At 42.6% G+C, this 15,988-nt stretch overlaps 1 protein-coding gene across 2 annotated transcripts; it reads left to right on the top strand.

Annotated features, from left to right (window-relative positions):
* The first annotated feature begins 2,387 nt into the window (after positions 1–2,387).
* On the top strand, positions 2,388–15,567 carry LOC139763777 (uncharacterized). 2 transcript variants are annotated; one of them, XM_071690055.1, is made up of 8 exons: positions 2,388–2,448; positions 6,297–6,727; positions 8,355–8,442; positions 9,279–9,360; positions 10,230–10,315; positions 11,671–11,778; positions 12,818–12,877; positions 13,288–15,566. In XM_071690055.1, the coding sequence occupies exons 2-8, from the start codon at positions 6,714–6,716 to the stop codon at positions 13,372–13,374; spliced, it is 525 nt and encodes a 174-aa protein (XP_071546156.1). In that variant the 5' UTR covers positions 2,388–2,448; positions 6,297–6,713; the 3' UTR covers positions 13,375–15,566. The 2 variants fall into 2 exon arrangements, with proteins under 2 accessions (XP_071546156.1, XP_071546157.1); XM_071690056.1 differs by lacking the exon at positions 12,818–12,877 and having other exon boundaries at positions 13,288–15,567.
* Positions 15,568–15,988: the final 421 nt, after the last annotated feature.

Raw genomic sequence — 15,988 nt, 5'->3', positions numbered from 1 at the left:
TCAGATTTTCTAATTCCATATAAACTTTGTGTAAGTCATTAACCTTCATCGTTGAGCGCAAACTTATGAAATCATCCACTGCAAGCAGTCCATTTAACTCCGCGAACTTGTCCCACATCTGGCATTTAAACCCATTCATTCCGCCTCCGTCGTTTAAACTGAGTGTTTACAGCTGCGCGTTCATTCATAAGACGCTGGGGGACGACCCGTTGTTACGCTGCTCTTAATTCAAATTCCTTCGGGCAACTTCCCGCTTGTAATTACAATGTTGCTTTGTTTAAAGAACTGAACACTCTCTCTCTCTCTCTCTCTCTCTCTCTCTCTCTCTCTCTCTCTCTCTCTCTCTCTCTCTCTCTCTCTCTCTCCAGTGTTATTTACCGTTGCTTGTCTGTTAGGGAAACTGTTGCCTCTCTGGGAAGAGAAACGGAGAGGAAAAAAACGGAGGTAATATGTCTTGCAGGATTTTTAAAAAGACTTAGTGATCGAAATATAGATTTTGCAGCGATACGACTGAAGGAGGACTAAAGGAAACTAGCGGAAACTTTAACAAAAGACGGGTTAAAAAAAGGGAAATATTTGTTGATTAATAGAATATATGACACTTGGAATTCGTTCAAGACCACAGTGTGTGCGTCAGAGAGAATCCAAAACGTTTTCAAAACAAGACTGAACCATTACATGTGACTGAAGGACGGGGAAGTACACGAGGATTGGTCAATTACTCTAGTAATAGGTAATTACACACACACACACACACACACACACACACACACACCCGGGCCTTCCATCCGAACATGGTGAGTAATCGATTGGAAAATACAATCGGGTCCTTAATGGATGACTCTCTTACAGAGTAGCGAACCCTCTAAGCGAGGAAGAGACATGGTTTCAAGGAGAGAAGGTCGTACGTAACGAACCACCTTGATTTCTACGAGAGAGTGAACTCCATTCCACACAGAAGGAAAAGCCTGGATAGACTGTCAGTATCTGGACAGCCAAGAGAACACTTATCATCCAGTATGGCATAAGGTTGAAGGTTCTTTGAAGAACAGATGGTCTTAATATGAAGGGGAATAAAGCCGACTAGAAATGGGTCGAGATGCAATCAGTGGAGTACCCCAGAGCTGTGTCTTGGGACCATTGCTCTTCTTGGTCTATGGTTAATGAGTTAATGGTAAATGAGTTAATGGTTAATGAGTTAATGGTTAACGACAAAAATGGTGTAGGTCTTTAGTACAGGTGAACTACATATAAAGGATAGAGGCCTTGATTTTGCCCACCATGAAAGAGAGAAGATTAGGGAGTAACCTGATCACAGTCGCTCATAAGTTTTATGAACTATTTGTACGCCTTGGATGGTGAACAGTTCTTGGAAAGATGGTGGGATAGAAGAACCAAAGGCATTAACACGAATCTGAACAATAACCTTGTTAGAAAAGGATTTAAAGAAATGCTTTACTGTATCGAGACTGGTGGATGAATGGGTGGGATAAAGCGAGGCATGAGATAATGGATGTTTAAAAAGTAATATGAATATATCGTCCATGTGAATAATTAGCATTTGCATACGTTTGAACCTTGAGCCTCTGATTTCACAGAACGTTATGAAGGATCCCCGAGGAAGATATATCAACTAAGAGGTATTTCTTCCACACTGTGAACTGAAGATCGAGAAGTATCATTGTCACCTTCTGAAGCTTAGGAAATATTGTTATCGCCAATTGAAGCTGAGGAAATATTGTTATCGCCATCTGAAGCTAAGGAAGTATTGAAGAATTGCTGCATGGTAAAGTTTAGACTTCGGTCCTGAGGCTCAGAGGGACTTGTGGACAATCTCTAACCAGCAAGAGTTTGTCTGGAATTTCCTGGACACTCGCGGCGGAATTTAATTTCTTCCTCTCTGGAAAACCTTCAACTGAAAACGTAAATATATCTTAATATTTTTTTACCTCTTCCTTCCTTCCTCAGCTTACTGCTGGCATGATGACGAAAGAAAACTGGAATGTCATGTTTCAGATTGCAAGATGGCTTATGAACGAGCTTGCATGAAACAATTTTACTGAGGGGAAAACTAGATTTTGCAAGGATTGATTTTTAGTCCTTGGGACCAGCTCGCTCAGGTGGGAAGGTCAGACTATGAGGGAAAGACAAATGGGCAATAGAATGACACCCTTTTTTTTCTATGAAGGGAAGGAAAATGATGTCCTAACGGCTAATCCTCGTCTGGTTCGTCTGCACACAGTAACTATGAGAAGCAGCGGCTTCATTAGTGTCCCTCGGGTTCAGTTTCTGGGATGTGGAACACTGTCGGATGGATGACTCCCCCCAGACCCGTGGTGGGAGGAGGGAGGCGGCGACTCCACCAGGACTCAGGGCCAGCTGGCTCAGTGTACGTGTGGACGCGACGTGAGGCGGGTCTCGGTCCTTGATCTCTCGTTCTCTCCCCAGGTTGACTGACTCAAAAGTCAACCCTCGTGTCTAAGTGACTTATAGAAAAAATAATCACAACCAAAAACCGTATTGACTACACCAGATCTAACGTGTCCGTAAGATAGTATCTTATACTATCTTATCGTGATCTATCGAAAGGAAAAATAACTTTAAATGAGAAATAACCGTATCATTCTGTACCAGAAGTTTATAGACAAAGGGTATGAGTTATCAGTGTTGAATCTGTGACAACTGACATTATATCATTTTGCTCTGAAGGAGACTGAAATGTAGCACTTTTTCTCTCTTTTCTATCTGCCGTCCGTTGTGAAGTGTTCAAGGGAAAACGAAATGTATAATAGACTCAGAAACTTCAAAGAATTCAAGGAAAGAAGTGTGTTTCGGGATACATATTTTCCTCCTCATGTTTATATATATCTTAGAATTTTTTCCTTGAGAGAGTTGTTGTTGCCTTCCTCAAGTCTACAGCATTCGTATCTTCCATTCAACCAAGGGAAAGGGGATACGTGCGTCGCTTTACATATATTGAAAACGTGAAGGAAAAAAAAATATATGCTTCTCGCTTGGCAGAACTTGAATTGAAGATAGAGTGTGGAATGGATAACTTTTGTGTGTGTGTGTGTGTGGCTGTGGGTGTGTGGGTCTTGCACTATACAGCTCTGGTAGCAGTGCCTCAACACACACACACACACACACACACACACACACACACACACACACGTTAACACAAGCACAACAACAACACAACAACAACACAACTATTGCAAAAAAAAATTGTTTGTACCCATCAGTAGCAACACTGAACCCCATTTTCTTGCAGTGTATTTCATCAGTTGTCTCTTAAGGACCTGCCTTCTACATATCCTGTAGTTAATAGGTTACAGCTGTAGCTGCTTCTCTCCTTTAACAACAGCCCGTCCTTACAACCCTGGACGTATATGATGCCGTCTGTTTTCATACATGTTAAGAAGAACACAGACCCAGTACACTTTCAGAAATATAGTACGAGGTTAAAGGAGATTATCTGTTGTTCAGTGGAAGTGTTGATTGACTTATCATATCTCAAAGGACCACAAGAGATCAGTTTGGTCTGGATTTATCATAGTAATTCTGTCTTTCTTTCTGACTAGACTTTGAGGTTAACTTTGTCACATGACTTAGTAAGGAACAACAGAATAATGAGCAGCGAAATCATAGGTTTTTAGAACATGATATCAAAGGCTTCTGTCTTCCATGAAGTAGGGTATAAAAATAGAGAGTAAAGGGGAAATGAGAAGAGTTAGAGAGAGAGAGAGAGAGAGAGAGAGAGAGAGAGAGAGAGAGAGAGAGAGAGAGAGAGAGAGAGAGAGAGAGAGAGAGAGAGAGAGAGAGAGAGAGAGACAGACAGACAGACAGACAGAAAGTATAATAGAGAAACAAATGAGATCTTGAACTTATTTAATAGTGTTATAACATCATCCATTTCAAGACCATATAATCTCTATATCAGACAAGACAGAAGGGACGAGTCCTGAAGCATTTCTAACTTTCAAAGTGACTTAAAGTATTGTCCACTGACCCGCAGAAGAGAAATCTTTTTCCAGTTCCCATGGCCAATACATCCACGAGAAAATCCTTCTTTGGTGCTACAAATTCATGATCAGTCTTCAAGGTGGTAACTAGAGTGGTAAAGGGCATAGCTAAAGTTCCTATTGCTTATCATCATTACGAAACGTTAGGTCTAAGAGAAAGTAACGCTGCACAAGAATGAGTATGATGATGTGCAAGATCGATACACGGCTTGATTTTCATACTGAAAGGAATGTGTGGACAGAACGTTATCTGGGAGGGGAAAAATAGGTATGTTTGGAAGGAAGAGTCACGTGGTGTTATATGGACTATACATAAGATTGTTTGGAGGAGGGTGGATGTGCTGGAATTAAATGTATGAGGACGATATGTGGTGTGAGTTGGTTTTTGATCGAGTTAGTAATGGAGGAATGAGAGAGACGTGAGGTCATGAAAAGAGTGTGGCCGAGAGAGCAGAAGAGTGTGTGTTGCAATGGCTTGAGTATACTGAGAGAGTGAATGAGGAAATGTTGATAAAGGGGATATATCTATCAGAAGTGGAGGGAATCAGGAGAACGGGGAGACCAAATTGGATATGGATGGATGGAGTGAAAAAGATTTTGAGCAATAGGGACCTGAACATGCAGGAGGGTGAAAGGCGTGCACGGGATAGGATGAACTGGAACGCTGTGGTACACTGGGGTCGACGTGTCGTCAATGTAAAGCGTCCGGGATAAACCATGGGAAGGTCTGTAGGGCCTGGATGTGGATAGGGAGCTGAGATTTCGGTGCATTACACATGACAGCTTCAGAATGAATGTGAGCGGGTGCGGGCGTCTGTTCCTGGCGCTAGTTCTCTAACACGAGAAACTGCTAGTATTTATTGAAATAGAAGATAGACCATAAAGTGTAGTGTAACAATACTGTGTATTTGTCTCAGTGGGGACTGTACTGGGCAACTCAACAGTAAGTGTTCAGTCTGTATAGTGGGAGTTGCATCGTAGGCACGAAGGGTTAAGCTTAAGATATGCTGAGTCAGTGTCTATAGTGCTGGGTAATGTGCATACGGTAAACGAAAGTGTAACTCGTGTATGTCTGGGGAATGTGGTTTTAAGATGGGTGTATGATTAGCGGGATGGTGTTTAAATCCGAGTTAGGAGGGCGGTTCTGAACTGCTCCATAGGGTCATTTAGGTGTGCATATGTTTCGTCTGTGGTGTTCTTGTTTGGGTTGGGGAGGATCAGTGAGTATAAGTGGTTTGGTGGCTAGGTACGGAGTGGTTTCGATGGGAAGGATTTACCACTGAAGCATAGAATTAAATGCTGAACATGCTGACTTGGGATCATTGTTTTGTTTCGTAGCTGCTGGGGAGCTTGTGATTATTCTGCGTGCTCAGTTTTGTGTGGTTTGCAGCTTTGTTATATTTGCTATTGAGAGGGTAGGCTGGTGAGACTAAGTTTAGGGTAGAGCGGACACATTGTTTAAACAGGATGATAAGAATTGCTTTGCTTGTCTAAATCTGATCCTAATTTGTGTTTTGAGGGGGAGTTTAGTTAGTGTTCTGAGGGGGAGTTCAGTTAGTGTTTTGAGGGGAGTTTAATTAGTGTTCTGAGGAAAAGTTTAGTTAGTGTGTTGATTTTGTTTTGAAGTTACTGATGCGGGGAGTAAATATGATGTGTGTATCATGTGTAGCGCCTGATGTAGTGTTTTGGTCAGTGGGAATGACTCTCTACACAAGGTGGACTTGTGGGCGGCTGTGTAGGTTGGTTTCGAGTGTGGACATTCTCCTCTGGGTGAGCCATTCTTCAAGTGTGTAATGCAACGCTTCATATTTTTCGTTGTTGCTGCTGTGATGTCAGGATGTTTTGATGTGATTATGAGGTCGTCTGCTTATGAAGGGACCTTCACGTTTTATGGTTTGTTGTGGGTGATGTGAAGTCATGTAGAAAGTGAGTGAAAAGGAGTGGAGACAAAACTGCTCCTTGCGGAACCCCGGAGAAGAGTTTAGGGGATTTAAAGGTGAAGCCTTTGTGGCCGGCTATGAAGTTAGCAACCCATTTCTTATCATTGTAATGGCGTCATATATATATATATATATATATATATATATATATATATATATATATATATATATATATATATATATATATATATATATATATATATATCGCAATATAAACATCCATTCACTTATGTGTATATTCGTATGCGTGTGGTTTTCTGTATATAAGCATACACACAGTACCAAATATACGTATATTTTAGAAATAATAATTTCAGTTTCACTTTTCTTCCAGACGGTGAGTGTGAGAGGAGAAAATTAAAGAAGAAATATTAACAGTGCTCTCATGAGACATAGCCTCGTCTCTGGCGTTTCTCCAAGTGGGTGGAAACCTCAGACGAGGTGTCTGAAAGACTTGGGTTTCCAGGAATCCACTCCCCACTCCCCTTCAACCTTCCTCTGACAAATCCATCCTCGAGGATTTTGTCTCTCGTCACGACCCGAGGGAGAATATTTAAAGTCGTTCACGCGAGAAATCCGCCTCAGAGTTGAGACGTTGAGATATTTTCCTGTAATGTCTCGTGTACTTGAGGCGGTAGTCTGATAGACGTCCCCTTGGAGGAGGACGTAAGCACTGGACCAGTTGACAATGTGTGTTTAGACCCACTAGGTCTTCCTCCTGCTGGTGTCGTGTCTGGCCTTTGAGATCAACATGGGCTTCTACAGGTAGGTGCTTGTACATTGCATTTCTTTTTTATGTACTTCTTTTCTTTTTCATCATTTTTTTCACTTTTCATAAAAGTATGCGTAAAGAAAAAACGGATGTCGATAATGAACATGTGTGATGTTTTGACCTCCTTTCGTGTGATGATGTGAGCTGATTTTATGTGATGATGGGAGCTGATTTTACGTGATGATGGGAGCTGTTTTGATGTGATTGTGTGGCCCATCTTTATGTGATGATGAAACCTTTATATTTGTGATGATATGAATTTTTCTCATATGATGCCTTGACAAGCGACAGTAACAACTGTCTTAAGATGATGATGTGACATGTCTATGTGATGGTGTGTTCTGTCTTTATGTGATTGTGTTAACTGTTATCAACGATCATCCTCATTATAAGTGTAGTTAGCCATCTACCAAGTATCTGACAGCCAGGAGACTGTTACTTGTCGTTGATCAGTTGAATGGAAGCTCAGGTTTAATGGAAACCCAGGTTTTCGTCTTATGTCAGGCGTGGCTCTGTGAATTTATCCCACTTCGCTGATGGTCTGGCATAATGGTAGTCGATGAAGACGTTGTTTTGTGAGACGGCCAAACAATGCAAACGCTGAATACATCTTTCATCAACAAACACGTTATCTATTTCTACATTTGTTTGTTATTCAGTTATCTATTGTCTCCCACCGTCTTCTCGATTAACTCAACTGTGATCCACAAACGTATTTCTTTTTTTATTTTCATCAAGATGAAAGACATTGATAAAACGACACGAGAAGCGATTAAAGATAGCGCAGACTTGAAGGGATGGTATGTGAGGCCTTCCAAGGATAGGCTGAATGGATCTGTAGACAGGAAAAGAGATGGTAAACGAGAACTCTTCTCTGAAATGTCGATTTTTGTATAGAGGATCTGATGTCTGACATTAACATCTCGCGTGTTAACATGTGGCTGACCCATGTCAAAGCTTCAGCTGGGAGGAGGGGAAAAAAACAACTGATATATTTAGCTACTAACACACGCCTCTCTCTCTCTCTCTCTCTCTCTCTCTCTCTCTCTCTCTCTCTCTCTCTCTCTCTCTCTCCTTGGTATGTGGAATATTGCTGGAGGATCAGACAATACTCACCGCTGGCCAGTATCTGTCTCGGTGCTTCGTGAAGGCTTCGGTCCCCAGGGTTCAGACGGACTGCCAGAAACATAAAGACAAGATGGCGGGAAGGGTTTTTTTTTTCTCTTTTTCTTCTGTTTTTTTGGAAATGGAAGATCTTGAACGCGTCCGAAATTTCCTCCGGTCGATGGTACAACATACACGAGTGTTGCAATCATAATGATGATGATGATGACGTCATGGCGTTGATATAGAGGTGTTCCAATGTTTGGAAGAAGTGGTACTGAAATGCGTGTAAGAGAAAGATAGATAGATAGATAGATAGATAGATAGATAGATAGATAGATAGAGAGTTAAATAGTTAGAGAGAGAGAGAGAGAGAGAGAGAGAGAGAGAGAGAGAGAGAGAGAGAGAGAGAGAGAGAGAGGAATGGTACACCTATCGAATATCTGAATACCTGGTATGTGCATATATATGTGTGTGTGTGTGTGTGACTTGTTTGTTTCTCTGTATCTTTGACAGACTCGGGTGGCCTGCGGGAGCGTGGGTGGCCGGCCGTGGGTGTCTGGACGCCCATCATGCCGCCCTCATGGCCGCCCTCTACACCATCGTGAGTACCTACACACACACACACACAGTGTTACCAACACCCCCCAGTGTTATGAGTTTACAGTATTACCAACATGTTATCATACCCAGCTGAGCACCCTGGCCAGGTGGTTATAAACTGGGTTAGAAAGCATTGAGCTTGACGGCGCGTCCCCCGGGTTAACGATATAGCCAGTGTGTATACTGATGTATATAGATATAGCCAGTGTGTATACTGATGTATATAGATATAGCCGTTGTGTATACTGATGTATATAGATATAGCCGTTGTGTATACTGATGTATATAGATATAGCCGTTGTGTATACTGATGTATATAGATATAGCCGTTGTGTATACTGATGTATATAGATATAGCCGTTGTGTATACTGATGTATATAGATATAGCCGTTGTGTATACTGATGTATATAGATATAGACGCTGTGTATACTGATGTATATAGATATAGCCATTGAGTATACTGATGTATATAGATATAGCCGTTGTGTATACTGATGTATATAGATATAGACGTTGTGTATACTGATGTATATAGATATAGCCATTGAGTATACTGATGTATATAGATATAGCCGTTGTGTATACTGATGTATATAGATATAGCCGTTGTGTATACTGATGTATATAGATATAGTCAAATGATATAAAACTTCGATGAATAAGGCACAGTTTACTAGTGAGTGTGTCGTGAGTGACTGTAGGCAGGTAGTGAGTGGTGAGTGACTGAAGGTAGTGGCTGTGAACTGGCAGTGACTGGAAGTGACTGGTGAGTGACTGAATGTTGGTAGTGACTGGCGGGTTAACTGTCGTTGGTGACTGGTGATTTTCCCGGCAGTGGTCGTCGGCGGTGGTCGTACTGCTGTACCTGTGGAGGATCACAGTGAACGACCCACACCACCTCCAGGATGTGTATTACGGTAAGCCATGACCCCCAGCACCTCCTCCACCTGATCTCTCTACCATCTACTGGTCTGTTTCATTATCTGTCTATGTATCTATATTTCTATCTGTCTTTCTATCTATCTGTCGACCTATCTATCTGTCTGTCTACTTGTCTTTCTGTCTGTCTTTCCATTTAATCTATCACTCTTTCTAGTACAAAGTTTACTCTTGATTAATGATTGATAAAGTACAAAGTTTACTCTTGATTAATGATTGATAAAGTACAAAGTTTACTCTTGATTAATGATTAATAAAGCACAAAGTTTACTCTTGATTAATGATTGATAAAGTACAAAGTTTACTCTTGATTAATGATTGATAAAGTACAAAGTTTACTCTTGATTAATGATTAATAAAGCACAAAGTTTACTCTTGATTAATGATTAATAAAGCACAAAGTTTACTCTTGATTAATGATTAATAAAGTACAAAGTTTACTCTTGATTAATGATTAATAAAGCACAAAGTTTACTCTTGATTAATGATTAATAAAGCACAAAGTTTACTCTTGATTAATGATTAATAAAGCACAAAGTTTACTCTTGATTAATGATTAATAAAGCACAAAGTTTACCCTTGATTAATGATTGATAAAATACAAAGTTTACTCTTGATTAATGATTAATAAAGTACAAAGTTTACTCTTGATTAATGATTAACATTGAGCCTGACATTATAATACTTGCTGTTTGAAACATAAGAACGTTAATCCTGTTATCATTATAGTGATATCACCCTTGTGAGACGTTGATCCTTAGTTATGGGCAGTGTAATGACCTGGTGTAGGTCATGACCTCCATGATAGCGTGACCTTGGCCTGACCTATGACCTGGCTGCCCCTCAGGTGTGCAGATCTCCTACATCTCTACCCTGGTAACTCACGTCACTCTCATTGGTCTGAGTTCCTTCCTCGTCCTCGGCATACAACAGGTGAGGCATACAGCAGGTGAGGCATACAACAGGTGAGGCATACAACAGGTGAGGCATACAACAGGTGAGGCATACAGCAGGTGAGACATACAACAGGTGAGGCATACAACAGGTGAGGCATACAACAGGTGAGGCATACAGCAGGTGAGGCATACAGCAGGTGAGGCATACAACAGGTGAGGCATACAACAGGTGAGGCATACAGCAGGTGAGGCATACAACAGGTGAGGCATACAACAGGTGAGGCATACAACAGGTGAGGCATACAACAGGTGAGGCATACAGCAGGTGAGGCATACAACAGGTGAGGCATACAACAGGTGAGGCATACAGCAGGTGAGGCATACAACTGTTGAGGCATACAACAGGTGAGGCATACAGCAGGTGAGGCATACAACAGGTGAGGCATACAACAGGTGAGGCATACAACAGGTGAGGCATACAGCAGGTGAGACATACAACAGGTGAGGCATACAACAGGTGAGGCATACAACAGGTGAGGCATACAGCAGGTGAGACATACAACAGGTGAGGCATACAACAGGTGAGGCATACAACAGGTGAGGCATACAGCAGGTGAGGCATACAACAGGTGAGGGACGCTACGAGGATGATAAGTCTGATCTTAACATTTAGTGTATGAAGACATGGGTTCGTATCCCTTGTGGTCAGTTATCAGGTTCATAATGTTTGTACAATTCTGATGTGATTATCATCATAATGATTATGTTAATGTTAATTAATGTTAAAGTTATCTAACATTTTTGTAGAATATTTAAGTAGATATTATCAAGGATATCAACAAGAAATGTTAAGTCCTTTACGAGCAACAATGACCTTTGACCTCGAGTGTAATCCCGTACTGTGGTTGGCTGACACAGTCCTGACCCGTAGTTATGGTGCGCACAGACAGACAGACAGATATACAGACAGATAGACAGACAAACAGACAGACATATAGACAGACAGACACAGTCCCACCAAGCCCCTCCCCCTGGCTGACACTCTGGTCGTCAGGAGAGGCTGGGAGGGCGTCCCTCCCCCCTGGTCGTCAGGAGATGCTGGGAGAGCGTCCCTCCCCCCTGGTCGTCAGGAGATGCTGGGAGAGCGTCCCTCCCCCCTGGTCGTCAGGAGATGCTGGGAGGGCGTCCCTCCCCCCTGGTCGTCAGGAGATGCTGGGAGGGCGTCCCTCCCCCCTGGTCGTCAGGAGATGCTGGGAGGGCGTCCCTCCCCCCTGGTCGTCAGGAGATGCTGGGAGGGCGTCCCTCCCCCCTGGTCGTCAGGAGATGCTGGGAGAGCGTCCCTCCCCCCTGGTCGTCAGGAGAGACTGATAGCAGGTGTGTCATCCCCTGCAGGAGCGGTGCGGGCTGGTCACGCCCTGGGTGGTGGCCAACATCGCCTTCATGTCACTGGAGGGCGTCTGCTGCATGTACTCCAACATCCTCAGGGACCACATCAACAAGGTCAGCTCCACAACCCATCACACGAGTCCTCCTCAGGAACTGTTCTACTATGATGTTCATCTACCCATCTACTAGATCATCTACCACTCTCCTAACTGGCTAATTACTCCTTCCCTTTTGAGTGGCAATGGTACCATATCCCCATCCCCTTCCTCAAACGACCCTGTCTGCGTAAATCTACAGTCAGTCGCTCTGGGACTTCATGCGTCCACCACCCTCATTCCGTTTTCTATCCTCGTCCCTCCAGCTTTGCTATGGCTTTACCTTCTTTGCTTGGCCGTCTTTGTGGTTCGCTTTATTCCCAGGGCTTCTAGTCTGCCACCAAGATTCAAATAGGGGGTGTTCCCTCCGCTCGCTGAATCTCTCCGTATATTCGTCTATATATACTCTCTCTCTCTCTCTCTCTCTCTCTCTCTCTCTCTCTCTCTCTCTCTCTCTCTCTCTCTCTCTCTCTCTCTCTCTCTCTCTCTCTCTGTCCCCGGGATGACCCGTCATCAAGGGGTCGATGGCATGAATATTAATCAGAGTTGAGGAAGAAGTCTTCCTCTTATCGCCTACAACCAACAGTGTCCAGCCAGAGTCACCCCATTCAGCTCCTCTCTCTCTCTCTCTCTCTCTCTCTCTCTCTCTCTCTCTCTCTCTCTCTCTCTCTCTCTCTCTCTCCCCTCTCTCCTCTGAAATTTCCAGTGCTCATTTCCATGCAGTTGTCTTCCCCTCCTGTGCGTTTCTCCCCTCATCTTTCATTATAGTTCATTTCTCGTTGGAGCTTATCCCCTCGTCATTAGCCTTATCATTTCCAGTTTTCGCGTCGGAATATGACGATGCTGGAGACTGTCTTTGCACTCCAGGTACGACTACATGCTAGGAGGTTCCCTTCGTGTAATGCATACGTATCAAAATTCTTTGTATGACCCATGTTGTCTTCATGACCCACATATATACGGACCACAATAACGTGTAACCTAATGTTTTCATTATATATGTAATTCTCTTCTTGCACTATATTATGAACTACATATTTTTTTCTCTCTCGTTGCAGAAATTTGACGTTTTATGCAAAGCGGAAACGGCTTTCTTTTTAACTCGCGTCTGTATTAACGTAAGTCTTGCACAGAGAGATTTAATTTCGTAGATGGAGTTGCATGATGACAGATATTGCATGATTGTAAAGTAAGGTTTTCTCAGTGAGGGAATAAATGAGAGATGGCTCAACTAGTGACCAGCAGAAATGCACTTTCTAACACAAGCTGAATAATATTTTCATACTTTTATTCTCCATTTTTCGCTGATACAACAGTGAAATGATATCCAAATACACTTTTGTTAAATTGTAAACCAATTATACTAACTATTTTATAGTCCATTTATATCTTAAGCACCAGCTACAAACTGTGAATCTTTATTATTAAGAAATGAGCTTCTGTTCTCAACAGATTTATGAGTATATATATTGGACATGATCCCCTGTACGATGTCCTCTCACGGTCCACATCTTGTGTTGTCCTGCAGGTGTTGGCCTTGTGGGCTGTGATGCGATTCCTGAAAAACATCAGGGCCGGCAGGACCTACAGAGATCCAGAGGCTGTAGAGCTGTGAGGCGGAGGAGGTCATCAGGGAGGTCACTCACGCTGGGTCAGAGGTCAGAGGTCAAAGAGTGTTGTGACGTTTCAAACTGTGCTGTTGGAGAGGATTGTAAAACTCTCTCTCTCTCTCTCTCTCTCTCTCTCTCTCTCTCTCTCTCTCTCTCTCTCTCTCTCTCTCTCTCTCTCTCTCTCTCTCGGAATCGGTCAGTTGTCTACGTTCTAAAAAGAACAAATGATTAGTATTGGAAGAGATGTGGGGTCAATGTTGGCAGATAGCCACAGTCAAGAACTCAACGAGACATTTTGTGAGTTGGTATTGACCTCTGACCTCGCCAGATGTGTGTGGGTCATGTTTAGAAGTGATGTCGATAATGTTATTGTTAAATGTGTTAGAATCTTATGATAGTAAAATTGTGTGAAGTGTATTTGTATCTGTTACTGTATCTATGTGAAGTTAACTTTTAACATACACAAACACATACATATATGTATACACATATATATACACAAGCAAGCAAGCACACACACACACACACATATACACACATATGTACACTTGCCCACACATGTTTAAGAAAGAAATACAGGAAAATGTCGAAGAAAACAAAAGACCAAAGCCGATTACTGCCTCGCGAGTCGCTATCTAAGATTCATCGACGTTCGAAGCACCTGATCTTCCGCGAACGGACGAAACATCTTGAACGACTACGACCTTTGAATCATTCATGACCGAGGCGATCAGAGGGTCGTGTTGTGTCACGGTGTGGACGATCGACAACCTACAGGAAGAAAAGGAAGGCGCGAAGCCAAACCAAACTTAACTTCGTCTAGCACAAACCGAGACGCAATTTGAACCACTCGCGTCTCGAACTCTGTTCCGAACCATGAGCTGTTAAACGCATATGAATCAGATTGGGTTTATAAGATACTTTATATCATCTGGGAACACTTCACCGTTTCAGTAGACTCTTTGTGAATAAACAAGCGAATGAATGTTTTGATGTATGTTTGATAAATCATGTTTAGCTAATGACGATCACCCATTATGTATTATGTTGCTAAGGAGTTTAGATCATCTTTCTTCACATGTAGATATGAGTTATGTAGGTTGTTATAGAGGGGAAGATGCCTGGTTCCAGTTGAGGTTATGGGTTGTTATCAAATCCTTGCATTCATGTCCCTGTATCGAATGACGAGGCTGCGTTGGTCTCTGTGTTGTATGAATTTAGTGAGCTGGGAACATCTGGTAACAATAGATTCTACACCAGAGAAGATCTTGTGCGTAGTACGCATCGAGTTGCGTATATGTATCCTGCATGTGTTATTGGTGGTGTTCCTCAAGTGGAGGAGGAGGAAGAGGAGGAGGAGCCTCATGTTCATGAAGGTGTTCGAGGACGAGTCATTATACCAGAGACAACTGACTCCAGGTCGTCTTAGGGATCTGTGTGTCTGTCTGTGCCTCACCTCCCATCATACACTATGACCTAACCAACGCAGGTTGTCTGTGCCACCCAACTCCCCACCACATCCTATGATCCAGCCACCATGGTCGTCTGTGCCAAACCAACCCCCTACCATGTACTATGATCCAGCCAACCAGTGAGGGGTCTGTGCCACCCCACCCCCCACCATGTCCTATGTCTTACTCTCCGGAGTTCTGTGCCTCACTGGAATTTGATTACTGACGACGTTTCCGCTGAGGATGCCAGCCTTGAGACAGAGATCAGGCATAGAACCGATGCTCAGAAGAGTTATGATACACGTGACACATTCTCTACACCAGTAATCACACGAGCCGTTTTCTAAGGGCCAAACAACCCTCGAGAATGATACACAGAGAGATTAGCTTGTTTCCAGAGATTGTACGAGAATGATAAGACAGGAGAGTATAATCGATTGAGGGAAGATATGAAAATAGTTTGAAATCAGCATGACTTTCTTTAAAACAATGCGAAATTTAATGTTGGTGTGTGTGTGTGTGTGTGTGTGTGTGTGATGTTGTTATAGGTCAAGTTGCCTTAATGATTTATGTGGTGGTGAGATGTGTCAGTTGTGCTTCCATTCCAAATGATTGCTGAACCTTTTTCATGTACCGTACGAGTCAAATAAAGTGTCAGAAACAACCATTTGTTTGTCCTCTCCAACCACAAGAATGTTGTCTACCCACAGAACGTGTTCAGCGCGTCCACCAAACACAATAACTAACCTGGTACATTCTTCCCTACTTACCTACATCATAAACGAGGTCTACACCTGACAGACAAGAAGAACAAATCAGGAATAAGTCATTTGTCTTATAATTCTAGACTTACAGGTATTTATCCTTGAAGGAGCCGATGCCCCATGAACCGAAGCAGCTTGGCTGTTCCCTAGTTCACTATATGAACGAGGTACTAACAGGAGCTTGGTCTACTGTGCGTCTGTTTATACCAATGTCTCTTCAGGTGATGCCAAGCACCACACTTGGGATTTCACTCAATAGATGGCGCTGATGAACTATAGAACTGGTAACTTTACAAGAGAAAACCCGTATCATAGTAATCGTCTTACTTTCTCGTCCTTTATACCATAAGTTGACAATAGCTTTAGAGTTCATCTTCGAATTAAGAATGGAATGTGAATGAGCC

Source organism: Panulirus ornatus, chromosome 3, assembly GCF_036320965.1.
Source record: "Panulirus ornatus isolate Po-2019 chromosome 3, ASM3632096v1, whole genome shotgun sequence".
Classification (NCBI taxonomy): Eukaryota; Metazoa; Arthropoda; class Malacostraca; order Decapoda; family Palinuridae; genus Panulirus; species Panulirus ornatus.
This window is presented reverse-complemented; position numbering and strand designations above follow the sequence as displayed.

Coding starts and splice junctions, on each gene's coding strand:
- LOC139763777 (XM_071690055.1), top strand. Junction 10,316..11,670: donor TCGTCCTCGGCATACAACAG/GTGAGGCATACA, acceptor CATCCCCTGCAG/GAGCGGTGCGGGCTGGTCAC. Junction 12,878..13,287: donor TAACTCGCGTCTGTATTAAC/GTAAGTCTTGCA, acceptor GTTGTCCTGCAG/GTGTTGGCCTTGTGGGCTGT.